This window comes from Alosa sapidissima, chromosome 23 (assembly GCF_018492685.1).
Source record: "Alosa sapidissima isolate fAloSap1 chromosome 23, fAloSap1.pri, whole genome shotgun sequence".
NCBI lineage: Eukaryota > Metazoa > Chordata > Actinopteri > Clupeiformes > Clupeidae > Alosa > Alosa sapidissima.
Window position 1 is genome coordinate 20,348,640 of NC_055979.1, and position 25,814 is coordinate 20,374,453.

The 25,814-nt window shown below is 44.0% G+C and overlaps 2 protein-coding genes across 2 annotated transcripts in view; one reads left to right on the forward strand and one right to left on the reverse strand.

The window, feature by feature from the left end:
* cplane1 (ciliogenesis and planar polarity effector 1) overlaps positions 1–25,814 on the forward strand; it is a 75,628-nt gene that overhangs the window by 32,425 nt on the left and 17,389 nt on the right. The window contains 18 exon segments of the mRNA XM_042081643.1: positions 14,270–14,373; positions 14,920–15,102; positions 15,981–16,227; positions 16,631–16,783; positions 17,260–17,957; positions 18,232–18,422; positions 18,573–18,653; positions 18,956–19,114; positions 19,442–19,609; positions 20,182–20,404; positions 20,705–20,838; positions 21,319–21,530; positions 21,995–22,168; positions 22,930–23,062; positions 23,800–23,909; positions 24,050–24,196; positions 24,450–24,579; positions 25,070–25,406. Of these exon segments, the coding sequence (XP_041937577.1) occupies positions 14,270–14,373; positions 14,920–15,102; positions 15,981–16,227; positions 16,631–16,783; positions 17,260–17,957; positions 18,232–18,422; positions 18,573–18,653; positions 18,956–19,114; positions 19,442–19,609; positions 20,182–20,404; positions 20,705–20,838; positions 21,319–21,530; positions 21,995–22,168; positions 22,930–23,062; positions 23,800–23,909; positions 24,050–24,196; positions 24,450–24,579; positions 25,070–25,406 (3,584 nt within the window).
* On the reverse strand, positions 5,634–11,849 carry LOC121698369 (pepsin A-like). Its single transcript, XM_042080401.1, has 9 exons — positions 11,794–11,849; positions 11,507–11,654; positions 11,276–11,393; positions 10,987–11,105; positions 10,131–10,324; positions 8,825–8,941; positions 8,496–8,619; positions 6,008–6,106; positions 5,634–5,875 (listed from the first exon to the last, which is right to left on the reverse strand). Exons 1-9 carry the CDS (start codon positions 11,847–11,849, stop codon positions 5,738–5,740), a joined length of 1,113 nt encoding a protein of 370 aa, XP_041936335.1. The 3' UTR covers positions 5,634–5,737.

Genomic DNA, 25,814 nt, shown 5'->3' on the forward strand with positions numbered 1-25,814 from the left:
GCTGCCCCAGTGCATCCCTGTACCATCATACATGCTTTCTGTGTACTAAAAACAAGTTGGATGGTCCCTCTCCTCTTTAAAGTCTATAATTTCCAAAAATAATTTTTAAAAAAGTTATTGGTGTAACTTGACAGTTTTTCATTTTGCCTCAGTCCGTCTTAAATGAGCTTGGGCCCAGATAAAACGGTGGCATTTCATGGATCATGTCTAAATAGGGTTTTAGGGTGCATGGTTAAGTTTTTTTTATTTTTTTATTGCAAACACCATTGACATTACAGACAATGCAACACTACAATGACATGCACAAGAATACTACATTAGACAAACAGATGTACATTACACAAACACATACTGTAACTTAACAAGACATCACATTGACATGGCTTATTAACACAACATAACATTAATAACAGAAAGGCTAAGGATGATTTGCGTCCTGGATGATTACAGATATGATTATCAGGGATGAAATTGATGAAATTGATGGGGGTGTGCGGATGGTACACACTAGCTCTGAGAGTGTGAATGAGGTGGTGTTGGGATGGGGGTGTGGGTGGGGGGGTAAGGGGTAGTGAGTGTGTGAGGATGTATGTGTGTGTCCATATGTGTAAGGTTGGCTTGCTGTTGGGCCAGGAGGAGAGAAGCTGGAACACAGAGAGGGAGGGTTTCAGAGGAGAGGAGTTGTAATTATTCTGTTAAAGATGAGTGTAATAATAAGAATAACTGATTGCCTGACTGATTGACAACCTGGGCACCCATTAATGGCCACAGTTCCACCCAGCCCCCCCCAGTTAAGTTCAGCCCCGTGCATGGTTAAGTTTTATCCAGCATTGTGGATGGAGCATTAAACTTTGGTCATAGACAATGGTTATCAGAAGTTGTCCTTAGCCCACAATCATTCATTAATTTACAGAAACTGGTCTGTTTGTAATATAGTGCTATCTCTGGTCCCAAAGATCAATATTTTTTCAGCCTTTTTTACAATGATTTCTGGAGTCTCTTTGTCTAATGATATTATGTTAGCCTGACATAGTCATACTCGATTCTATGATGTATGATGGGATGCATGTCTTGATGCTGGAGGGCATAATCTAGTAACTCATTGACTACTGACCCAGTGTTTTTCAGTTCCAAAACACTCATTTTCCGGAAACTGGCATGGAAGAGTGCTGCCATCTTTTTCCACGATCTCTTATGGGAGTGTTGCCACTCCTTTCTCTATCGTTCTGGCTCGAGCATAGTATGAGTTATCAATGTAACCAGTCTAGACTGAATTGCCTGACCTCAAATTTAATGGGCGGAGTTAAATTTGGGCTGCTTTCCAGACTAATGTTATGTACTATAGATAAGAATTTCCCAAATTCTTTGCGATTTCATGTTGAAGAGTAATATTCATTGTTTGACCACCCAGATGTTCACAAATCATCTGTACTTCTGAGAGTCCCTGACTCTCTTGGATGCCCTTTATATACCCAGTGATGGTGCCAGTTAACCTAATTAGTTGTGAAAATTCCTCCTTGCGTTCTTTAGCATCCCACCTAGCTTCCCATCTTTAGCGTCCCACCTTTTTTGAACAAAGGGTTGTAGTTTTTCATAAAAATGCAGTGAAAAACGCATCAGAAATTTTGTTTGTCCGAGGACCCCTTCAAAATCGTAACAATTATTGAGCACATGCTTACTACCATTTGGATGGCATTTGTATTTGAAGTTGGGACCAGGTTCACTGTCCCATTTTTTTCTGGCAGGTTTGTAACTTGTGGGGGGTTTCCACTACAGGAACTCAGGGGTAGTTTTGCAGGGTCTCGGCCATTCATGCGTTCCCCCCCCCCCCCCGAACTGCAAAAAAAGCAGTTTTTCCTAAATAACTACCTGAACTGTGGCACTGAGGATGAAGAATCTTTTATGGTATGTTGGTCTCAAGGGCCCACATCAACCTGCCCCATAATCACTCATTTGTGATTTGCACCCCCCCCCCCCCCCCCCCCCGGTAAAAAATGAAAATGCAATATTATTCTGCTTTAATCGCCCCTATCTTCAGTTCAGATTGACCTGGCATTCTCTGGGGGTATGCCTAGTTTCGTAGAATTTCAGCCATGGGGGGGTCTAAAAAAAATTAGGTTATGTGTACATTTAGTGACTGTACACTCATTGGCCTGTAGATGGCGGTGCACACATATACACATGCACACACACACAGGCACCCACATACTATCGGTATTAGAACAGCCGATACATAATTACAAATTCAGTAGGATTAAAAGAAAGCCAAAAAAGAAATATTCATCATCATCATCATGGCTGCATTTCCAATATTGGCGATAAGTAATCGTTTGTCCACTAGATGGCGCATTGTTGCAGTGAGACGTAATTTTGTTGGAAGTTAAAAGTGGGTTGGAAAAACAATGGACGCTTCCTACAAGGACTGTAGTTTACCGCAGATAACGTCTAATAAGGATAGGACGATGTTCACATGAAATGTAATTCCCATTTCTTCTTGAAGCCGAAATAAATCTGAAGATGTTTATCGGACATGCTTGGTTTTTACTGCAGGTACGTTAATCTTATAATATCAATAAGGACCTAGGTAATGTTACCGTTAGCGTTAGTTGAGTGATGGAGGCCAGTTTGATTGATTGCATTTGTAGAAAACTATAAATGCGGTTATACCAACCAAATTTAGCCTAGAAATCTAGACGCGCCCCTAGCGGCAGCAAATTACATTTGCTGCCAGGGCTAGTCTAGCAACTCTCCGTTGGCTTGTGAGCTCCAGAAATCGAAACTTAATCAGGATATTGAAATCGTGTATAGAGTCGTTTGGTGGGCTTAACATAATGATTGATGGCAGAGTTGCAACGGTTTGGCTTGAATTCCCTGCTACTTGAAAACAAATATCCTATTGCGTCCTATTGCGTGCAGAGGGAATTTGAAAGACAACTGATTATCCCGCCCCTCAGACTGAGCACTGCGAACGGTGAGTGCCCAGACCCTACATTTTAATGTGGGTCTGGCTCGCCAGGCTAAAGCAAATTGATAGCAGCACTGTAAATGTATCTTTCGACTGTCATTTGTTGCACGTGCTACAAAATCATTCTGTGCAATGGAAGATTTACCAACGTTACACCGGTCTGATACAGTTTTGCCTATACATGCGTGAGACTGAGACGCCTGTTTATTTTGTTTTAAGTGCGTGCATGGTGTGAGGGGAATCGATGTGCTTTGATTCCTGCTTGGTAGTTGTAGTCTGTGAAATTAAAAAGCATGTGTGTGTGAAGTATCCAAACAATGACACCTTCATTTCATTATGGCTGCTTTAGCAACACACCTTAAGCTACTGTGTAGTGGGTCCCATTTAGAAATGGCTACTTCATTCGCGCTTTCCTTGACTCATGGAGCTGCGTGAATTTTATTACAACTTTTCGCCACGATATGGCAGTTTAAGTCCGCTTGATACTGTAAGGCGTAAGCCATTGGTTTCCAAAGGAGATTTTATTTGTGTCGCCAGCATAGCCTATTGACAATTTATGTTGTAATAAATAGGCCTACCTTATAAGCCTGTAGCTTAGGGAAGCTAACAGCTTTCTATTAGGATCTAGTTTGTTACAGTTTTGTCATAACTCCCTGATGCATTTTTGCATTTAGAATAGCCAGAGCGTGGATATCTCAATCGGAAAATTAAACAATATCGGCTGCCTGGACTAGGCTGGGTGAACCCAGCCTGATCTGCCCGCTATTTGGGGCAGCCGTGGCCCACTGGTTAGCGCTTTGGACTTGTAACCGGAGGGTTGCCGGTTCGAACTCCGACCAGCAGGCACAGCTGAAGTGCCCTTGAGCAAGGCACCTAACCCCTCACTGCTCCCCGGGCGCCGCTGTTGTAGCAGGCAGCTCACTGCGCCGGGATTAGTGTGTGCTTCACCTCACTGTGTGTTCACTGTGTGATGAGTGTGTTTCACTAATTCACAGATTGGGATAAATGCAGAGACCAAATTTCCCTCACGGGATCAAAAAAGTATATACTTATATATATACTTATATATACTTATTTATTTTTTGATTTCTTAAAAGATTGAGCTTGGTCTGGTGAAAGCCAGACTAGCCATGGACCTCAGTTACACAATGCAAGGGAACATGAATCAGCCTACAGTATATTTGCACGAACAATAACGGACAACAGCTCTTCAACTTTGGCCCGTTAAAATGTGTATGAACAGTCTAGCGACGCATTTCATCAAGGCCCATTTGGACATGTCAGTTATGTGCACCACTGGTTAGATCTAAAACAGCATTTCGTTTCAGACTACTGTTACTTAATTTGTGCATTAACAATAACGTTTCAGACTACTGTTACTTAATTTGTGCATTGACAATAAAGTATTACATGAACTAAAGATGACTAAATGACTAAATTATGTAGAAGAAGAAACATTCACAAAAAATCCATCCATCCAAAAATGACCTTTGTTTTTGACAGCTGTTGAAAACGGCATGGAACTGACAGAGATGTTTTTGTTAATAAATAAATAAATAAATAAATAAATAACATTATGCTGATACCTTTTGCTTTTCCCAATTACAATGTAGCCTACAGGTGTAAGTGACCTTTCATCAATCCAGTTGCAATGGATGAACTGTGATGAACTGCCCTACTTGTGATTGTTTAGAGATTTTAAAGGTTTTATAACAATGCTACATCTTCTTTGGCTATTCTACAATCTATTCACCTTTTCATCACCAGTAGGCTACTTTCTGTGCAGCCGCACACACACACACTCAGGCATGCCAAACAAGCATACACAAAAGTTTCAAGAGTGGGGGATGGAGTAAAATATGGATACAAATTGAAGTGTGATTTATTTTCGCGGAACGGATGTACAGGACTGAACGGCGGTCATATTTTGTACCGCTATGCGGTACATCTAGTTTAAATTAGAAACACAAAGAAAAGACAACATGGGAGATGGGTACAGAGTAAAGACATCAATAACACACTAACACAGAGGACACAGAGTCAAAGACAACAAATAAATAAATTAGAATAAAATAGAGCACTAGAAGCAGTGACACTGTTCAGATTTACCTGGGTAGTAGGCTGAGTACCTATAATGGAGCCTTTGATCTTTTGGCAACTTAGGATTTTTGCATGACTTGATGATGTGGACTGACTCTCCACATTCATCGGCTAACTTGCTGGCAAATAAGCCAATTAAGTTAAGCAGAAGCAAGAATGGTTCATCGTGACCTAATTTAAGTTATTGAGGTGATGCATAACAGATTGACTTGATTTGTGATTGAGATTTGGGAGCAATAGACACAATTATCTTGTTTTAAGCCTTGTTCAGACTACAGCCCAAATCAGTTTTTTTCCCATATCAGAATCCTGTCTTACTGACTGACCGTCCACATTACATATTGCATGTGATCAGATCCGATCTGCCTGTTCGTATTCACATAGTCTTATCCACATTGATTTTTATGGTAACAGGACGCCCAGGAAATACAAATGAGCAAAACGGGTGACAGAGAACTGTTGTCTTCTTGACTGCAAAGATGTGCGGTAGGCCTATGTGTTTCACAAAGTAAGACCACACTGTTATTCTTGAATTAGTTTTAATCAACATGGTTTTCTCACAGTTTACATGTATGGCAGTGCTCATGTTGACTAAACATGGGCGTTAGTAGCTGAGGTGTTCTTTCAGATGAGGCAGTATTGATACATTCAGTTTGTCGCAAATGGAACATTTCACACAGCCTTGGCCAGCCCAACGTAGTTCTGGCCCATGTTGAAGATGGTGTAGTACTCCCTAATAAAGACATCGCCCAGGATCCAGAGGCTGTCTCCAATTCCGCTAAATCCAGTGCTGCAGCCGTAATAGTTGGACTGCAGAGAATGAGATTCAGAAAATGTCAAACATTCACCTTGCCACAGTATTTCCTACAGCCCTTTATAAATAATAGCAGCCATAGTGTAGAACATTTTCAGTGTTACGTCTGTTCTAGAGGCATCGCTTACCTGACTGACGTAGGCGGATGCAGCCAGGATGAAGGCATGTCCGTGAATGTTGAAAGTAATGTCAGGCATGTGTCTGATGTTGCCACATTGAACATAGAACTAAACCCAGACAGAACAAATAACACTTCAAAAAATTAAAAAGTATTTTAGCTTGTGTGAAAATTAAATCTCATGAAATATGATGAATATGTACACATTAAAGCAATAGCTTGCAAGCCTTGTAGGACAATTGTTATAAACCATTTTAACATTATTATTATTATTATTATTATTATTATTATTATTATTATTATTATTATTATTATTATTATTATTATTCCTTCATATACATAGGGGCAGCCGTGGCCCACTGGTTAGCACTCTGGACTTGTAACCGGAGGGTTGCCGGTTCGAGCCCCAACCAGTGGGCCGCGGCTGAAGTGCCCTTGAGCAAGGCACCTAACCCCTCACTGCTCCCCGAGCGCCGCCGTTGTAGCAGGCAGCTCACTGCGCCGGGATTAGTGTGTGCTTCACCTCAGTGTGTTCCAGAGGTGGGACCAAGTCACTGTTTGGCAAGTCACAAGTAAGTCCCAAGTCTTAGCACTCAAGTCCAAGTCAAGTCCCAAGTAAATACAGAGAAGGGCAAGTCGAGTCCAAGTCCAAGTCTCATCAAAGCCAAGTCGAGTCCAAGTCCAAGTCCCAATCTTTTTCAAGTCCTGAACAAGTCATCAGGTACTCTTCACTTAATAATGGCATTATTAGACTATCGATCATAATTTTAACACTTCCATCTAATCCACAGAATTTTTTTTTTAAATACAGATTAAAATATGTTCAATGTTTCTGTCTTGAAATCTTTTACGATATATGCATGCGCATACAATATACACATGTGCATACCTGAGTAATCTGTACAAAACGGATAGCTACATGACAAATAAAAATATTGTTTTTCCAAATTTCGGAGCCCATTGTAAGGATGAGTAATAATTTGACTGATGGCATTTCACTGCGCTAGGCCACAGATTTGCCTGCAAACAATTTATTAGGCTGTCTGCCAGTAGCGACTCATAAGGGAAGCCAAGGTCAACACTTTTATATTATTTAAAAGATAATAATGACACAGTAATTTTGTTTTAAAGTATTCATTTCTTAAGAAATACTACACATGTGATGCTGTTTATCTCATTTGTAAATGGTGCACTGTCACTTTAAGCCCATTGTGTGCCACTGTCCACACATTCTCATAATGATCTTTTTTACCAGCTCCATTCCTATGGCTAGTCCACAAACTCAAACATTGTTTGTGCCACATGAATAGCACAATATTAACAATGATAAGCATTATATTAAGTTGGCACAAACAGCTTTCATTCCTTTGGAAATAGATGCATGTATGACATGATGCTTGCTTGACATTTTCTGTTTGCAATTAAATGTGAATTATGAGCCTGGTAGCCAGTAGCCACCTAGCTAGCTGAGTGGAATGCGTTTCAATCGGCATATCAATGTGCTTTATGTAAACAAATTATTGAATAGGCCTACTTCAAGACTCACCATTTCCATTAAACAAAGACAACTCTTCATATTCTTGTCCACTTTCCAAATCACAGTGAGTGCAGCCTGTCATAGTGACCTGGATCTCATAGTTTATAACAGTAGTGAGAACCGGATAAATCCGCAATTTCCCCTAATCTCGTATTTGTTGCCTTCATGATTTCCTTTTATACGTTTCTTATATTTAAAAGAAAATATCAATCATCATCAACAATGACAAGCCAGCTGGAACCTACTCGTTTTCTCTCCCTCTCGTGCGTGCTTTAGATGTGTTCTCAATTAAATGCAGTAGCCTAGCATAAGTTTAAGTTGGATCTTAATGGAGAGGACTCGAAAAGTATCATCTTTATGTAACATGCTGTTGGTGCATTTTGACATTGTAAACGTTCTCTAACAAGAGTGCAAATCAGTTTGCAGTAAAGCTACTAGTTATTAGCTAAATGTTGGTCGTTTCTCTGTCTCTTGGTGCCCTACACACAGTGCGTAACGCATGTGGGGGTAGCGGCAGCACTGAACTGTGCTCTGGACTGGCCGCTTGTCTCCGCTATTTATTTTTTTTTAGTCGCGGAGGGAAAGCATCTCTGGGGTGACTGGTCCACGATCAGGAAATTTAGTTTTTGACTCGAGACATGTCAAGTCGTCACAAGTCAAAGAGGCAAAGTCCGAGTCAAGTCTCGAGTGAATAGTATTCAAGTCCAAGTCGAGTCGCAAGTCATGCCGAATTTTATCAAGTCAAGTCTGAAGTCATTAAAATCATGACTCGAGTCTGACTCGAGTCCAAGTCATGTGACTCGAGTCCACATGTCTGGTGTGTTCACTGTGTGCTGTTTGTGTTTCACTAATTCACCGATTGGGTTAAATGCAGAGACAGGATCAAAAAAGTATATATACTTATACTATACATTTATACACAATGACTTGGAACAGTGCTTAAGCTCTCGGTTATTCTTACACCACCGACTGCATTGTTCAGGTTTGAAATGTCACTGGTGGGTCCAACAATGAGAGAAGTGCCAGTGTCCACAATTGCCTGACATCCACTATGGCAAGCAACAGTTTCTCCATTGACTGTCACACTACGATAAAAAAAAACTCTGATTAATTCACACTGCCTCATACACAACAATACTATGGCATCATTTACAAATTCATTCCAATTGCTTTGAGCCTTGTTTATTTGAATGCTTACAACATGGCCCCTAAAAAGTTACTTCTTGCTGCTTTGTGTAAGCAGGGCTTGCATTACGTATATATTTATTACCCATACATTTATTAGTGTACCTGTCAACAGTGATCTGCCAGTAGGTCTCAGAGGACAGGGGGATCCAGGCAATGCTGCCGGTGTAGTGGTTGGGATCATAACCACCGAAGATCACCTCACTGCCGGACTCAGATTTTCTGTGCAGAAAAGTAAATGTCAGAACATCAGCTGCTTTCAGGAAACATATTTACAAAGGATTGAACATCTGTCAGATGAGGTCCAGGTCTGTACTGAAACAGATGAAAATGCTGTGTTTCAGTTGTGAAAGTAATTGTGGTGAATAATTACTTAATATTAACTTAGACTGGCAAACTTCAGGAACACTCAGGAATCAGGTTTATTCTGTTACAAGCAGAGAGGGTAAAAAATGGTCTATGGTCTATGTAGGCCATGGCACAGAGGCCATGGCCTCTGTTGGATCAACCTCTCCCACTCTTCTTCAGTTCTCCATCTTGTTCTTCTAACAAACAATGCAAGTTAGTCACTTTTGTATGGGTTAAACAAAGAAAGAATTGGCGGCAAAACAAGCCCACGTAGTTGGTTCTCCAGATGGCATCAGACACACCTACTCACACCTACTTCACACCTACCCATTCTTATCTGATCAGCATGAGGAGAGATATCCTATACATCAGAAATATCACTTATAGAACGTCCCAAACATTCTTACAATTAAATCATTACAATCCTTGTACTGAGACTATTACAATGATACCAAACATGAATACATTTACATTTCATGACATGGATACAGTATAGCAAGGTAACATCCTTTGTCTTGTGGATCTGATAGCCCTTGGAACCAGTACATTAGCATTTCATTGGGGGAGGGGAGGGTGTCTTAGTTTAATGCCAAGAGGGGCCACATGGCTAACTAAAAACTAGTCTTGAAACCCTAAAATTATTACCATCAGTTGTCTTGTGAGTGCGACTGATTCGGAATGATGTCACATCTGGTACAACCCCGAGTTGGATGTATTCTAGTTAACAAGTCGTAAGAACAAAAAGCTACCATTTGTTAGCAATTATCTGTTGTTATCGATTGCTACCAGATATAGCAATACCAGTTTACATAGCATTACACAGTACTTTACTGTCTTATTTACTGTTAATTGGCACAGCCATCTTGGATATTCAAACTCTGGGTACTTGGGGTTCAAAGGAGCTGACCAGTCGGAGTTCCCTATGCAACTTCCTGTAATTCAGAGAAACGTCTCGAAAAAATGACTTGTGAGTAGAAATGGAACTCACCATTAGCACGAGGAGTGCCCTGCTCTTTTCAGGCTTGTAGGGTTTTAGTTTTTGTTAGAGGTTTATTGTTGGTACCTGCTCAGGTAAACGGAGAAGTAGTTCTGCACCAGGCCCTGCTGGACCATGTTGTAGAAGACGGGCTGAACTCCTGAGGCAGCCAGGCTTTGGTAGGCCAGGCCCAGGATGCCATCAGCCTGTATGTGAGCCATGAAGGGAGCCTCAGTCTTGCTCAATCCAAAGATCTGGTTAGGCACCTGGATACCTCCAACCTAGCAAGATCAAATTACAGGAAGCTTTTGTGAGAGTTTAGATGGTTGGAGAGTTTGGGTAATTTCAACTTTGTGAGTAGTGTACCACTCAGTAGTTTTCATGAAGTTCTTGGATGAAATATTTCTTCATTTCTTGCTAGATAGATTTTTTTAATATGGTGTATCTTCTTTTGTATCACTCAGTGCGGTTACATGCAAACAAACAATCAGATTTCAGTCTGATTATTCTCTTAACTCTGATTTAAAGATGTCATGAAGCGCGATTGCATGCGCAAAACAATCTGATTAAGCACCAATCGGAGTATTGTCAGAATTTGGAATGTATCAGTTTACATGCTAAGCGAACAAGTGAAAATGAGATTCCCATAACAGCATGTCCTGACAGGATGTGATGCAAGCAAACATTAGGACATTATGTAAGCCTTCAGCAGCAACAATGTAAGGTTCTGTTCTGCAAAAATGTAAGGTTCACAAGGTTGGAACTCCAACTGTAATCGGAGTATTTAGTTACATGACAGGTTATCTACTACTGATTTCATAAAAGTGGATTTCAATCGGAGTACACAGTTTACATGACATTTTTTAATCGGAGTTACGAGAATAATCTGAGTGAAATCTGGATGTTTGCAACTGCACTGACTGTTCAGTTACAACACACTCACAGCAACGGTGTCATAACCCAAGAATCCAGTCATACTGCCAGTTCCATATTGGATCCGCAGGGATCTTCTGGTATTCTTGAAGGTTGAGGAATGACTGGGGTTGAATTTGTTGTGGTGGTCTAAAATAGACCAATTTCTTGATTAATTGAAGCAATGCATTTGATTTTCATCTTACATTTTCATCTTACTTTCATACATAACTATGAACTGTGTTTGATTTTCATCTTTACACAATTTCTGATTTACTATTTCATGAATCAGTACATAGCTAAATGAACTCTATACATACTGCAGGCAGTGCTGCTGCAGTACACAGAGGGCACCCAGAGGTAGGAGGATCCAGTGTCGAAAAGCACTCTGAAGGACTGAGGGGGGGTTCCAATGGAGATCACACCGTAGTAGGCCAGCTGTGTGGGAGAAACTGGCAAATGTGAGGTTTCCAGTCTGTTCAGACTCAATAACAGCAATTCCTATTCATTGGAAACGGTGAACTGTTGTTCAGATGAGATTGTTGACTTACGTCAGCGTCGTTGGTCATCTGCTCGTTGCCCACAGCGTAGCTGCCGAACTTGGCAAAGGGCCTGTAGGGGTACTTCTTGCTGTACTCCTCCCACAGGCCCTGCTCCTCCAGCTTCTCCCTGGCGGTCTTCCCCTTGTTCAGAGGGATCCTGGGAAAGAGAGAGACCTGAGTCTCAATGTGGAGCCATGCAGCAGCCTTTCTGTAGTTTGTTGCAGCTTTCCGTACTGCTAGACATTAGGCGTCTTTGGGCACAACACTTAAGGAATGGAAGAACACAAGTTACTGACCTGACCATGCACTCGGAGAGTGCCAGCACGGCACACAGGATAATGGCAGCCTTCATGATTGTTGTTCTGCTCAAAACCTTCACCGGGAGCTGAGTGTAGCATCGGTAGATCCTCTCCCTTTTTTATATGCACGGACCCGCACGTTTTCTTTTTTAATCACTCTGATAAAGCAACCTGAACTCTTCAGGCCAACGCCCACAGGCAGCGTCTGACGGGAATCAAGTGACGGCAAAGTTTAGGACACCATTACTTTTAATGGAGGCAAGCCCAATGACACATCGACACAAAAGTTTAGAAAATTGTTCTATCTCTTGAGCGTCAAATCCATAGATGCGAACGTCACCACCAGTGGCCGTTGGTCTTCATCATGCGTCTGATAGCAATTGGAACATATACAATGTGTGTCCCTTGACAATGTAAGCGATTTCCTTAAATTCACAAGAATACTACTTCACAAGTTAAAACTTTTCTTTTTTTTATCTTTCTTATTCATCAGTGGAAGATCAGTTCCATTATTTAACAGTAATTGTAACCGTATGATTGAACAGTGTGCAGGACAGGTATTCTTCAGCTTTTTCATTCTGGTATATATATTGTTATACTGGCAAATAGTTTTGATATCATCTTCAAACACACTGGCCGCACAGGCTATGCACTGTGTAGTTCTCTGGTCTGGTCCAGAAAATGGAGCATGAGATTGGCAAAAGACAACAAAGGATTGGCAAAAGTTCACCAACAGTTCACCAGAAGACATCCTTTTGCATGCCATGGAACTCCTATTGGGGCAAACTGGCCTTTGTAGTATTTCGGCATTGCTTTTAGTGGGCTTGACTGAAACTCTTTGCAGCTGTTGTAATACAAACCTTTTTTTTTCTAGTGCCACTATTCTTTCCTCTTGTGATATTAGTTTGCCACAATGATTCAGTTTTCATGTTTTGATTTTGTTTGTTCCATTGAGGTGCTTTTGTTTGACTGTTCAAAAGCGATCACCAAATGTTTATTAGGAGTGGATAGATAGATAGATACATACATACATACATACTCACTCACTCACTCACTCCCTCCCTCCCTGCCTCCCTGCCTGCCTGCACAATACCTAAGTTAATTTGTGTTAAGAGAGCTTGTGATCCTGTTGTCAAGACCTCTTAAAGGTTCTCCAAGTCTTGTTATGCAGTTTCTAGAACATACAGCAAACATCTCCTCACGATCCGCTAGCTGCCTGTCCCCTGAACACGCTGTAAAAAAATGTGATCGCTGTGGACAGCACAGGCTCCAGAAACTGCAACAAAAACAGCCTGGACCATGGAACATAACAAACTATGTTCCAGCCAATCACTGAGGAGATGCTCGTTCATGACAGTTTCAGTTGCACAGGCTCTCTGTTTTGTTTGATAATACTTCAAACATCAACAGAAGTGACATCACCCAACCGTGCTTAGAGAACCTTTAAGACCATTGTGGACCATAGAGTTTGTGGACAGCCTTGTCATGAACATATGGAATGATTAAATATAGTCAGTTGTGAATCAGTGATGGTCACATGAATATGTTGAACAGGATACCAGATGTAACATTTAAGGTCTGTGGTGATTTTAAATTAGAATGTGTATCTTTAATTTATATCTCAATGTTATATACACAGCACACTTAAATAATGTTAACACACTTAAATAATGTTATACTATACTGTAACTTTTTCTTTTGATGATTTGAAAATGGCAGCAACATCCTCTTAATTTTACAAAACTGTACAAAATCCATACAAAGTAATAAGTTATAAATTAAGTTATAAATAAAGTTATGAAATAGCGGAAAACAATTAAACAGGCCTTTCAGGTCTAAAGGAATCTAGCTCGTCGACTCCTAAAAGATATCAACAATTAATCTGTCATTGATAAGATTTTGCAATCTGTGAACTCTCAAACAAATGGCAATGGCAAACAAGTAACGGAAATGTCTTTAGTCTAAGAAGATAAAGATATCAGGAAAGGAAAGGGGTTTGGTCGATGTTAAATAACATGTCACTCACAAAATCTTTTGGAATAGGCATATAAAAATTACTGTCCCATATAATAACTTAACTTCTTCATAGTATTTTTTCCTATTCATGAAAAGGCAGTGAAAATTGCTGGCTAGAAATGTTAACATTTGTTAGAGTTTGATATTGGTTAAATAGCATGAAAAAGGGGAAGAATATTATGTCAAAACTTGTCACCCTGTCTCTTGTCAAATGTTTTTAATCTGGTATTCATGTTATTATCCATGGTAATGTTCATAGCCTCTCAGATGCAGGGCACCACTGTCAACAAAAGCAAGCTCAACACAAACTAATAAGGAAACATGAGCATGGTATTCCACTGACTAGGCATTGTGCGGTCTCGTTGCCCACTTTAACTTTTAAGTGATTACTAATGATACTGTACCACTGTAATTGTTCTGATTTGCTATATTCTAATGAGATTTTGTGATTTTACAGACAACCCAGGCACTCTTTGTGAGCACTCAGAACTTTGTGTCGGTGTCGGCAGGATTGGGAGGCTGTGGCAGTAAGAACCTCAGCATCCCCGCCAAGTATGTCAGGTATGTCTGTGTAAGTAGAGTATGCACAAAAATGATCAGGCAGTCGGTTTTATTCCATGCCAAGCATAGATAAAATGAGTATGCCTATCAAAGAGAGACAGGAGAACAAAAAGATGCTGTAGTACTATTCTGTTTATATAGCACCGTTCACAGACTCAAGGTCACTTTACAAAGTCGACACAAACAGAGCAAGACAACACAAAAGACAGTCATTTGCAATGAGCCTATACGGTGGCGGAAGGTGAAAAGTGTTCCTGAAACAGAAAGGTCTTGAGGTGAGCTTTGAATGAAGGAAAGGAGGGACAGTGACGGAGGGATTGAGGGAGGGAATCCCAGAGCTTAGGGGCCATGGTGCTGAAAGTCTGGTGTGGGGGACAGAGAGGAGATTCTGGTTAGAAGATCTGAGGGAGCGGGAAGGAGTGTAAGAGATCAGAAGGTCAAAGAGGTAAGGAGGAGCAAGGTCATGGAGGGCTTTGAAAGTGAGAAGTAGAATTTTGAATTTTTTGTTGTGTACTTCTGTGCTATTCCTCATGGCACCCCTTGCAGGTCATACTGGGTAGCCAGCGTGTGCTGGTCTCCAGGCGGTCTGTTCCTGGCATGTGTGCTGAAGCGCGGCTCCCTGCTGATGCTGATGCGCCTGGGCGGACTGCTCACTCTCTCCACCACAGGATGTGACATCGACTTTGGTCCCGCCCACTTCCTGCCCCTCCACCCTCTTGTCACCTACAGGTATGAGGCGCCCCTCAGGTAGGAACGCAATGACCATAATTAGAGCTACGGTATCCCTAAAAGTGTTCATATGGACCCTTTCAAGAGAGTTCCATTATCAGCATCATAGTTGGCCCCACAAGACTTCCTTTTTAACATTCCATATGTTATCTTAATGTAGAGGAAGTAGATTGGGGCCCAGATAGAACGTTCAAGCATTGTTTTTGTTTTTATTGATGAAAGGGTCTATAGAATATGACGTTGTATATGTGAGCAATTGAACATGAGGGGCGCGTCATTACAAAGTACATCATAGCTGGACATAGCTGATGGTCATAGCTGATTTATCATAGCCATGATATTGTCATGATGCACAGCCATGAAATGGTTCCATTATCAGTGATCTGTCACCGTATGGAAGTAATGTCTTTCCATGACAACTTGATATCCAGTAACATAATAAATAGTTAGTTAATTCTTTCCTAGCCATGGAGGCTAATAGGGCCGATGCAATCTTCCAGTTGCCAGCTTAAAGGCCTATTCAAGAACGATAATGATAACAATAACTATAACCATAACGATAAAAGCGCTCACACTAAACAACGATAAACAAAGTCTCTCCTTGTATTAATGAATGTGAATGAAATTCGATGGGTTCTGACTCTAACTTTTGGCTATTAACTTTTTATCGTTCTGAAAATCGTTCTGAAAGTGATCCCCAACGATATTGTTCTTCATGTCGTTATCGTTATAGTTTATGTGTGAACGTCGTCATTAATATTAACGAGAACGATATTTATTTTTAGTTATGGCTATCGTTATCGTTCTTGGTGTGAATGGGCCTTATCCCAGCATAACGGCGTCATGGGTAAAAGCGGTCCTCTGTGCACTGTGTGCAGGCCCCCTGCTCCCGTAGGTGCTGACGGCAGCCTGTCCAGCTCCAGCGCCTCTCTCCGGGACGTCTTCAGGCAGCGCTACTCCGTCACCTGGCACCCGCGCCTGCCCTTCCTCATCCTGTCCGACGGCTACATGGCCACCCTGCTGCGGGCGCCCGGCCTGCCCGAGCCCAGCGCCCTCATCAGCAGCCTGCTGCTGGACTCGGCTAGGCATCTCGAACAGGCGCGTGCACTCCTGCTGCAGACGCAGGTGGGTAGCCCAGATGGAATACATAGGGGGGGTGTGTGTGTGTCTGTGTGTGTCTGTCTGTGTGTGTGTCTGTGTGTGTCTGTGTGTGTGTGTGTGTGTGTGTGTGTGTGTGGAGACTTGCCCTCACATGCTCCCTGATGTCCTCTCATACACAGAGTGTATGTAAACAAAGATAACATTGTTCTGCATACACAGGTGGAAGTTAAGCGTCAGATTGCAGTTGAACACACGCTTATTGGGTTATGTGGTATGGTTATGCTTATTTGTGTGTGTGTGTGTGTGTGTGTGTGTGTGTGTGTGTGTGTGTGTGTGTGTGTGTGTGTGTGTGTGAGAGTGATAAAACATTGTATTTGCAGGCACATTTTTTTTTTAAGACGTACCCTGAATGTTACTCTTTCGACAGCCACAAGCCCAGCTGGAGGGCCTGTCCAGCCTGAAGTTCACAGCCAGCTTGCAGGCCTTGAAGGATAGAGAGACTTCAGTTCCCAGCTTGCCTCTCTATCTCCAAGACGATGGAACCACAGACGACCTGCAGGAGGCCTATGAGAGAGCCCAGGTCATCTCCTTCTCTGCATGCTGTGATTTGACCCATTCAAGCACTTTGTTATTATACCGACTGCTTTTTGCTATCAGACTACCAATTAGATGTAAACAAACACTCGCTCTGATCTAGCACCAGAAAATACTTCAATGTTTAAGAAACTGTTTTACACATCACAGTACTGTGTTGAGAGTATGTTTTAATCATGTGTGTGTGTGTGTGTGTGTGTGTGTGTGTGTGTGTGTGTGTGTGTGTGTGTGTTTATTTATTTGTGTGTGTGTGTGTGTGTGTGTGTGTGTGTGTGTGTGTGTGTGTGTGTGTGTGTATTTATTTATTTGTGTGTGTGTGTGTGTGTGTGTGTGTGTGTGTGTGTGTGTGTATTTGTGTGTGTGTGTATTTGTGTGTATGTGTGTGTGTGTGTGTGTGTATATTTGTGTGTGTGTATATTTGTGTGTGTGTGTATATTTGTGTGTGTGTGTCTGTCTCTACAGGCCGAGGCTGAAGATGAGTGTACCATCGACGGTCAGTCCTCCGGACTGCGGCGGGAGGACGCGGGCAGCCTGGAGTTCTCCTCCATGTTCGACACCCTCCATGCCCAGCCTGACCTCCTTCAGGGCTCCCAGCGTCCCAGTGCGGCCTCCCTGCCGCTGCGCCTGGAGCTGGACGGGGCCCAGCGGGGCCTCCTCACTGCCTGGGCCCTCGTGGTCTCTCTGGGCGGCCGGGTGGAGCAGAGGCCGCGGCTCTTGAGGTACGCCGTGCGCTGCGCCGCCCGATTGGCCCTGCTGCTTCGCCTGGGCGACGGCCAGGCCAATAGAAAGAAGGGCAGGCGCACCTGGGTGTCCAGGGTCCTGCACCTGTTCCGGGCGCTGCTCTCCTTCGTGCCGTGGGACGGGCCGCGCGTGAGCGGAGCGAGCGCAGTGTCCACTCTCGTGGAGCTCAGCCAGAGCTTCGTCCAGCTGCTCCTATCGCCGGGCCCCGGCCTGCCCCTCTCCTCCCACAGCCTGGCCGCGGCCACGGGGCTCCTGCGATTGGCTGCCTGCTGCATGGATGATGCGTACAGCCCGCCCCTCAGACCCCTCTCTCAGACCGAGCACCCCTCGGACGAGTACCGCACCCCGATGCTGCAGGAGCAGGTCACAGCGACTGATCCAGAGTCAGTCCAGGTCTGCCCTCAGAGACCCTCCGCACGGTCAGTAAAGCATACGCCCATAAATGGGTTGTCATTGAAGTTCCTGTGGGTGTACTGGCAGACGTTCCGATACTTTTTTCCATATCGTGTATGTCATGCAGTGAAAAGTGAAAGTGATTAATAATGACTGACTGACTCTATTATTGTGTTACATGCTCCAAATGTAAAGCACTTTGAGCTGCAATCTGTGTATGAAAAATAAACACATACATTCTGTGTATACAAATAAAGCTTATTATTATTATTATTATTATGCACATTCTGTGTTTGGTAGGCTGGGTTGCGTGTGGCAGGGGCTGTACAAGCAAACTCTACAGTACCAGTGTGTGCTACGCTCTCAAACTGACCACCAGGGCAGCGGTAGAGAGCACAAGAAGGTGTCGGCCACCCTGTGCCTGATTCAGGGAGAGTTGCAGCGAGCTGGGGTCAGCCTGGCAGAGGACCCTGAGCTGCACTGTCTGGCCGGTAAATCTGGAGGATTGACTTCTGACAACAATGTAGCTTTGGCCTCATCATGCTGCCCTGTCTCTGTAGCCAATAGGGCACCTCTGTATTATTCACGTGTGTCTGTGTGTGTGTGTGTTTGTGTGTGTCCATGTGTTCGTGTTCCTACAGGTGAGGAGCTCTTCCTCCAGGGGGCCTATACACAGAGCACAGAAACGTGGAGAGCAGAACTGTGGGCTGAGCAAGAGATAGGTGGGCTCAAAACACAAAGCTCGAAAAGCTCGAAAAAATGTATACAGCTAGCAGTCACAAGATGAAACCATTATTTGGCAATATTTAGAAAGGGATGTTTCTCAATATTTAGAAATATACAAGTCAGGAAAATTTGGCCTGTAGTCAACAATACTGTACATCCAAGATTCTTATGCCATTTAAAATGAGTTCTCTAATTCCAAGACCTTACCCTTCGCTAAACGTCAGTCTGTGTTGTCTTAAACTTGATCTGCTACACAATAAGGTGTTCATTAGTCCCTTGCCTTCCCCCTGACCCACAGCCACTCTGGCCCCTCGGAGCTGCTACCTGCAGACACGCTATGGCCTGGCTCTCCTCTACAGTCTCCTGTACCAGTACCGTCTGCGTGAAGCCCAGTCTTTGGGCGACCACATGGCCCGGCGACTGCTGCAGGAGCCTGGCCACAACAAGGAGCCAGAGGGTATGTTTGCATCAGGGCTGAGAGAGTAGAAGAGATTCATATTTATGTTCTTTCCACTATGGTTATGGCTATAGTTATGGTACATAAGTACATAAGAATGCTTGAAAGAGTGACATTTTTTACTTTATTAACCAGGGTTGGTCCTTCACAAGTAAATGTCTTAAATAAGTTTAAATGGATAAGCAGTGAATTTACAGTGGCTAGATGAATGAAATTGCTCCAACAGTTTAAAGCTTGTCATTGAATTTGGCTTCCTGTTTGGCTAGGCTACCCTTAGCCTTGCTTATATCTGTGGTGTATATTGGTTTGTATCCCCCCCCTTTCCAGAGGAGTGTGTGTGCGGAAGCTGGCCCCCAGTGCAAGTACACCGTGAGGTGGCTTGTGCCATAGTCCAGAGCCTGGGCAGATTCATGGCAGCGTATTTCGCCAACCAGACATTGGCTGTGAGACCCCCGCACTGCGTGGACGTGCTGGACCCTCTGCACTTTGACCAGGGTGAGCACGTTTACACATTTATTTTACACATTCAGACATTAACTCAGACATAAATCCAGGCACAGTGAGTCACATGTAACATGAGTCATTTCACCTGAGTAAGTGATGAGTGTTTAAACACACCCATTGTGTTTCTCTCTCTCTCTCTCTCTCTCTCTCTCTCTCTCTCTCTCTCTCTCTCTCTCTCTCTCTCTCTCTCTATCTTTATCTGAGTGTTTGATCTTACCAGACCTTGTTAATATCCGCCAGAATATTCTGTAATACTGTACTGTTTGTGATGAATAAATACAGGGCCATTGTATTTAGGACCAGGGTCAGTGCCAGTCAGCAAAGAAAGAAAGCTCTGCACAGAGCTAAGTGTGTGTGTCTTAACCCTTCAAAGTCATCATGTGTGTGTCTTAATATTCTTAAAGATCACGCTTGAAATCACAATACATTTATGGTTGCTACTTTTAGCCATGGCTTGCCACCATATTGCCGTTGGTTAACTGGCAACATCATTTGGTGAAATGAAGGGAGGTGAGGGCAGAAATATGAAATGATAATAGATAAGGGTTTTGTCTCAGCCACAGGCCCACGTGTGGTGGCTCTGTCCCAGCAGAGCGTAGCCGTGGCTGTACGCTCCCAGCATCTGTCTGAGCAGTGGACTGTGGGATATGCCCTGGAGCTGCTGCTGATTGGTGGCCTGCTGCCTGAAGCTGTATGGCTGACGTCACGTTTGGGCGACTGGACCACAGCAGCGGCCCTCAGCCTGGCCTACAGCAACTACTGCACAGAGAACGCCCTGCTGAGCAGGTCAGCGCACACACACACACACACACACACACACACACACACACACACAGACAGCCTGGCTTACAGCAACTACTGCACAGAGAACGTCGGGTCAGCACTCATACACACATTGGTATTGGTATACCACAGTTTCAGAAGTATTGCAAATGTACTCTAGTTGAAGTGAGTTGAATCAGTTGAACATGAATGTGTGTGTGTCTGTGTCTGTGTCTGTGTCTGTGTCTGTGTGTGTGTGCGTGTGCGTGTGCGTGTGCGTGTGCGTGTGCGTGTGCGTGTGCGTGTGCGTGTGTGCGCGCGCAGGTTGAGGTGGAAGGAGCTCCATCTGCCTCCTGAGCTGCAGCCCGGCTCCATCTTTCAGGCCCAGTTGGAGGCTCTACTGGGTCCAGCGGCCACTGAGGCCAGTCAGGGGAGGGACTCGCACAGAACCCCGAGTGGTGAGTGGACAGCAGCATTGTCAATCTAATCAGTGCTCTCTCTGCTCTCCCTCCTCTTCCAGACGCATCCTGCTCTTTCCTCCTCCACTCCTCCTCTTCCCTATTGCTTCCCAAATGATCCAAACTGTGTATTTTGCTTGTATTTTACTCTCATTCTCTCACCTTCTCTCTTATTCTTTTCTCAGATGAAGTGTTTTATTTGCATCATAGCTGTGTACATTAGCTGATTAGATGGCCGAGCACTAAGTGGAGGACCTGTTTTCTGAGTGTCTGCATAAGAGGAGCGAATTGTGCATGTAGTTAGCAGTCTGGAGGTCTCATGGATGGAAGAATGACATTTGATGTTGTTGAAAGCTTTTGAATCTTTTCTTGTCCTTTTCTTCCATCTCTCTCTCTCTCTATGTCTGTCTCTCTCTCTCTCTCTCTCTCTCTCTCTGTCTCTCTCTCTCTCTCTCTCTCTCTCTCTCTCTCTCGCCCCAGTGGAGGAGGGTGATGAGGAGCAGCTGTTGTTGTGTGTGCAGGAGCTGCTCAAGGCTTCCGTCATGGCGAGGTTGGATGTTCTCTCGCGCCCCATTGGTCAGCTGCTGGCGGTTGCCAAGGAGATGTCCTCCGAACTAGTGGCTCTGGTGCCTGCAGGCCTGTATCTCCCGGCCCCGCCTCTCTACTGCCCTCAGCCAGCCCCCTCTGCACAGGTGAAACACACACACACACACACACACACTCTCTCTCTCTCTCACTCACTCACTCACACACACACACACACACACACACACACACACACACGCTCTCTCTCTCTCTCTCTCTCTCTCTCACACACACACACACACACACACACACACACACACACACACACACACACACACACACACACACACACACACACACACACACATACATACATTCAGAAATAAACACTGGTAATTAGTAACATTCATCCATATTCATAAGCACACACTTGTTGTTATGTGTTAAGATGGATGTTGTTCTGAAAAGCTGCTTTGTCTACTTGTGTAAAGCTGGTGTAAGAGAATAGACCGATGATTGTGTGTGTGTGTATGCATATAGGGTGTCGCTGAAGGTTGTGTTATTTGTCTGTGTGTGTGTGTGTGTGTGTGTGTGTGTGTGCGCGTGTGTGTGCGCGCGCGCATGTGCACAGGAGCGCAGTGGCGATGTAGGTCTGCATGCGGAGCGTGCGTGTCGTCTGCGCGTGTCAGCAGTGGTGCGTAAGGCCCTCCTGCTGCTGCGCGCTGCCCGATGCGCCCTGCCGGCCGCGCAGTGGTATGTTGCTCGACTGCAGCGCTGCCGGAAGAACTACAGGAAGGTAACCATGGTAACCAAGCTGCATATTACACACGTGTGCCTGTCTAAGGGCTGATGTGCTAATTAAATTTAATGCATATCCCTATACACGGGTTTCCCGTTTACCAACAAAACTAGATGCGCGCGCAGCCGTGGGGCAGAAGACGCTTGGTGGCCGTCCACAACGTTATAAACTTAACCTAAATAGTCGGCTGCTGTAAGCTACAATCGGATTTTTTTGTATACCCCTGTTGTCTCAATGATAATAACATCTCATTTCAGACTATATTTCAAAGTTTGACGTTCATTTGGATTATTAATATAACATCGTATTTTGTCATTTTTGGCGAAGACATGCATTCCGTTAGGGATATTGAACACATTTAACATTCTCTAACCATCGTGATTTCGAATTGGTGCAGTTTTCAGCACAAAAACTCATTTTATTCTTTTGCTCTTTTGCATTGCTCTATGCTGTTCTATGGTGCTTTCTGCCTCTTGGTTGCGCACGCATGTTTTCGTGACGTTCCATAGAAATCCATGTATTAGTGTGATAGAATGTTAAAATGGGGACAGTAGGGGCATTTTCTTGCTATACTCCCCTAATATGTATTCCTCACCAAGCAGAGAGGCCTTTTGAGTTTGTGTGTGGATGTATGTGTATGTTTTTGTGGTATCTGCCTGCTATGTATTGGAAGTTTGTGTGTGTGTGTGTGTGTGATTTTATGGTAAGCGTATGAAGTGTATGTGTGTTTTGAACTAAATGCCAGCTGTCTCATTTGGTTTCTTCAGATTCGGAAGTGTCCTGTGCCAGCGGAGGCCTTGTTGCCAGAAGGCTTGAGGAGATTTCTCAGTCACTCCGGCTTCTTCAAGCCAGGCGCCGCCGGAGATGGTCCCATGGATCCCGTCATAGTTCAGACCTTAAGTAGGTGGAGATATTCTCAGATCAGGGTTTTATGTAAGGGATAACGTATTGTCAGATTGACGTATATACAGATAGAACTTGACAGTTTCAGGTGTTGCGTGGCAACGTCTTACTAGCTTACTTTCCCTTTCAATGAAATTCCATTGCAATAAGCGAACAGAATTCTTGCGGAGGGATATGAAAGACGTTAATCAACCCGTTGCCATTGACAGCGGTGATTTATATACTTTGCCGGTGATTTATAGATTTAACATAGGCCCGAACGTTGGGAAGGCCCATTCATGTGAATGGAACTTTCTGCAGCACTCTGAAGAGCCGTGTAATAAGCCATGATAATACTGTACACCCTCTACATTAATACATTTTGTATATGTGTATGCAAAATGTATTAATATACATGTATATGACAAATAGAATACTGCAGTGTATTACTTGAGGGCAGTGCTAAAGCAATAAAGCAATGTGAAGGGTTCAGGTGCAAAAGCCTCTAAATGCCACCTACGTCAAAAATTAGATAAAGATGGTGAGTGGATGCTCTCCACACAAAGTATACGTTAGTCAAATAATTTAACTTCAAAACCCACTAAATACCACTCTCTTCCTGGTCTGAAATATCGATTTATAGGCAAAAACCAATAGGAGCCTGATTTTAAATGCTCATTTAAAAGAAAAGTGGTCAGACGGATTTAGAGGGTTTTGCATCTGAACTCTTCATGTTCCTTCTTCTTTCTTCCCAGCATGCTTCAGGGAGCTGTGTGGGCTTCTCTGGATGCTTCACGTCCGAGACCAGCTAACTACCTCCTGCAGGAAGTACCAGGCAGCAAGGAATCATGGGAGAGATGCTGAGGTAACGTTGGGCTCTCTGGTTTGGGTGACTGTTTTATACAGTGCAATAAGTAAGTTGTACTACTGTAAGTTACAACTATGTACCAGTGTGCATGGGCAATATCAGACTGTTGGTTTTTTTTTGTGTGTGTGTGTGTGTAGAAGGGCTCCTATGCTGACTCTGGCCTGTGTGAGGATGCGCTGCGTTGGGTCTGTCGGCTGCTGCCCTTCTCCCGCTTCTTGTGTACGGAGGAGCTTCTGCAGGACCTGCTCCTCAGCCTGCTGGCCCAGCTGCCGCCCACTGCCATGGTAACCACCCCGGGCTGTGCTAACTCCATATCTCCTAAGCACAGACGCTACCCTCACTAGCCTTTTACCCAGCCAACTACCCCTTACTAGCATAGCGTAGCTACGTGCTGTATACACTGTACACAGCAGCTATATGGCTGTTCTTGGAGAGACGACTTTGAATGTGTGCATTTGTGAACGCATTTACTGTGTGTGTGTGTGTGTGTGTGTGTGTGTGTGTCTGTGTGTGTGTGTGTGTCTCTATCTGTTGCAGGTTGCTGAAGTGCTAGTGTGGGCATTCCCTGAGGAAGAACAGTCGGTTCGGGTGGCCCTGAGGGAGAAGTACTCTACCCTACTGCAGACGCTCAGACCTTGCCCAGTTGTACCGTCCACCAACACACAAGGTCAAGCTCCATCTCGCAAGTTTTTTTTTTAAATTAAAAACAAAATGCACCTCACTTTTTACAAGTGGCAAACTGCCCTCTGTCTGATCGCGCCCTAACCCCACGTTTACTTAAGCTAGGGCGAGGTTACTCAGTCTGTAGGCCCATGTCACCACTGCTTGGTTTTTCTAGTCACCATGTTGTTGCATGGGACTGGTCTGTTAAGGCCTCCACGCATACTTGCATAGGTGCCAACATGAGTGCGGTGCACTCCCCTTTCGACGTTCGGTTACATTAGATTCCATTGTTTTTAATACAAACCCCTCACACTACGGCTGAACCATTTCCCCACCGATGTGTAGATTACGATTCAGTTATTTTATTGTTGCCACTGCTCAATAAAATCCATTGTTTATCAAATGATTGTCATAATGCTGTTATGTGTGGGCAAGTGACAGAAAGTGTGATATGCGGAGTGCCTCATCTGAATCTGTTTTGTCCATTTGTACAGGTGGCCAAACAGATGCCTCGTGGGAGCGTGAGGAAAGCATGGAGCAGCAACAGCCGCTGATGTCGGCCTTGCTGAAGAAGAGCCGAAAGCGGCGGGCACGACTGCTGTCCAGCGTGGCGAAGCACATGGCGCGGGTACAGCTGCACCTGTGGGAGAGGGAGGAGGGGGGCGATGAGCGAGCGGACTTCCCATCCGCCGGACCGGACCGCCTCTCCCTGGGGGCCAGCCGCAGCCTGAGCTCGCTGACTGAAACCACGGCGGCCACACTGACCAGCAACACGGACGCCAACACCTCTCAGCCCCTCTCGCCAGACCTGCTGGCTGGATCACGTCACAGGTGACCTCTCCTACCTGACACGTTATAGACCCTTTCAAGAGAGTTCCAATATCAGCATCATAGTTGGCCCCACAAGACTTCCGTTTTAACATTCCATATGTTATCTTAATGCAGAGGAAGTAGATTGGGAACCAAATAGAACGTTCAAGCATTGTTTTTGTTTTTATTGTTGAAAGATGTGGCCAGCACACGTAACAGAGTCACTAGATAAATGTGGACTGTGCCTGTGCCTTTGTAGACTGAGTACAGAGGTCATCAGTTATATTGAGTCAATGCATATTTGAAACTGTCACTGTTGTAAGATTGCTGCTTGATTTTTACTGAAACAATATAATAGTTGGAGAGGCACATTTACAAGCACCTCATAGCTATTCACTAGAGAAGTTATGTCTGAGTCATTGTAATCCA

Excerpts from the sequence above, each read along its gene's own strand:
- LOC121698369 (XM_042080401.1), bottom strand. The coding sequence starts at position 11,849 with ATGAAGGCTGCCATTATCCTGTGTGCCGTGCTGGCACTCTCCGAGTGC. Across the intron at positions 11,394-11,506 it reads AGATGACCAACGACGCTGAC|CTGGCCTACTACGGTGTGAT; the intron begins GTAAGTCAACAA and ends TCTCCCACACAG. Across the intron at positions 5,876-6,007 it reads CATCCGCCTACGTCAGTCAG|TCCAACTATTACGGCTGCAG; the intron begins GTAAGCGATGCC and ends CATTCTCTGCAG.